The sequence below is a fragment of the Bombus pyrosoma genome, unplaced genomic scaffold, assembly GCF_014825855.1.
Source record: "Bombus pyrosoma isolate SC7728 unplaced genomic scaffold, ASM1482585v1 HiC_scaffold_4710, whole genome shotgun sequence".
Lineage (NCBI taxonomy): Eukaryota > Metazoa > Arthropoda > Insecta > Hymenoptera > Apidae > Bombus > Bombus pyrosoma.
Window position 1 is genome coordinate 259,595 of NW_025219969.1, and position 1,305 is coordinate 260,899.

At 31.9% G+C, this 1,305-nt stretch overlaps 3 protein-coding genes across 8 annotated transcripts in view; 2 read left to right on the top strand and 1 right to left on the bottom strand.

Annotated features, from left to right (window-relative positions):
• LOC122577441 overlaps window positions 1-1,305 on the bottom strand; it is a 266,783-nt gene that overhangs the window by 203,181 nt on the left and 62,297 nt on the right. The gene's annotated exons all lie outside the window — the stretch shown is intronic.
• LOC122577433 overlaps window positions 1-1,305 on the top strand; it is a gene marked incomplete at its 5' end in the record, with an annotated part of 702,209 nt that overhangs the window by 112,674 nt on the left and 588,230 nt on the right.
• LOC122577438 overlaps window positions 7-1,305 on the top strand; it is a 17,270-nt gene continuing 15,971 nt past the window's right edge. The window contains exon 1 of the mRNA XM_043748749.1: window positions 7-785. Within this exon, the coding sequence (XP_043604684.1) occupies window positions 256-785 (530 nt within the window). The 5' untranslated portion in view covers window positions 7-255. The remainder of the gene's footprint in view (window positions 786-1,305) is intronic.

A 1,305-nucleotide genomic window follows, 5' to 3' on the forward strand; every position in this document is an offset into this window, starting at 1 on the left:
GTTCAAAAAACCCAAGTTGAACGTGCTCAAAGAAATAAAGAAGAAGAAAATAGGGAATCATCAGTCGAAGATTTATATAAAAACTTAAATAAATACGCCAACCATTGGATTACAATTGGATTAAAAATATTCTATTGGTTATTACATCTAGTATTTAACATAGATAGCATAAATGCTGATCTTGTAACTCCTCTTGAAATATATAGATGGTATTATACTATACTACATTCAAAATATTTATGGGTTAATATAGCTATGACCTTTTCAAAATTTAGTATTTTGAATGCCATTAGCAATCGATTAAATAATTGGCTCAGTGATGGTAAACTTGCGTTTTGGCGCAAAATAAAAACTAAAATGAAGAAAAGGAAGAAAATAGTAATCGGATACATGATAGTCTTGAAACCAATATCAGAAAGTATAGCAGCTCGCAAAGGAAACGAATATGTATCGACGATTCAAGATTTACACGAAGAAACGCAATCCTCCCCGCACGAATTAAACCTTGGGCACTTGACCAGAGAACCCACTGGAAAAGTAATAATCAAAGAAGACATGGAATCAACATATGTAAAATATCTCGGAGATATGTTCGACAAAATCAACACTGTGCAACAGACAGCAAGAGAAAACTCGATAACGTCCAAGATGAAGCCAGAAGAGTATTACTACAGACGAATCAACTCGCAAAATTCCAAAGTAGGATATCTAGTATACCCAATAAAGGAACCTAGTAAAGGAAAATTTCCTTGTCAATATAAAGGACCGCATAAAGTGTTAGAAATTTTGCAAAATCAAAACGTCAAGATCAAAGTGAATGAGATTCTGCGAACAAGTGCACTTGGACAAGTAAAACTAGCGGATAATCGAAATAACAATAAACTAAACAATTTCAAGGCAACACAGTGCAGTAGTGTGTAGTGTAGTATTGCTTGTCGAATAGTACAGATAGTGGAAACCTAAAAAGAAAAAAAGAAATTACTATGTGTACACCTTAACCACTGTTTAAACATAAAACATGTTAATCCAATAAAATAATTAAAGCAGTGAAAGTGGAAAATACCTTGTGAATAATTAATCACCATAGAAGCAAGTGTACTCATTCTGTAGAACATAACTGTCAGTTGAAATGGATAGATAAACTAACTTCAATTGCCTTGAGATATATATATATAAAAGAAAATAATATTATTAAAAATCTATTATAATATTACTATTAAACTAAAAGAAGCAAGAATAACAGACTTACGGTTGCCCAATGGAAAATTTTGAGACCACTCTACTCACAAGTATACGAATACCGAA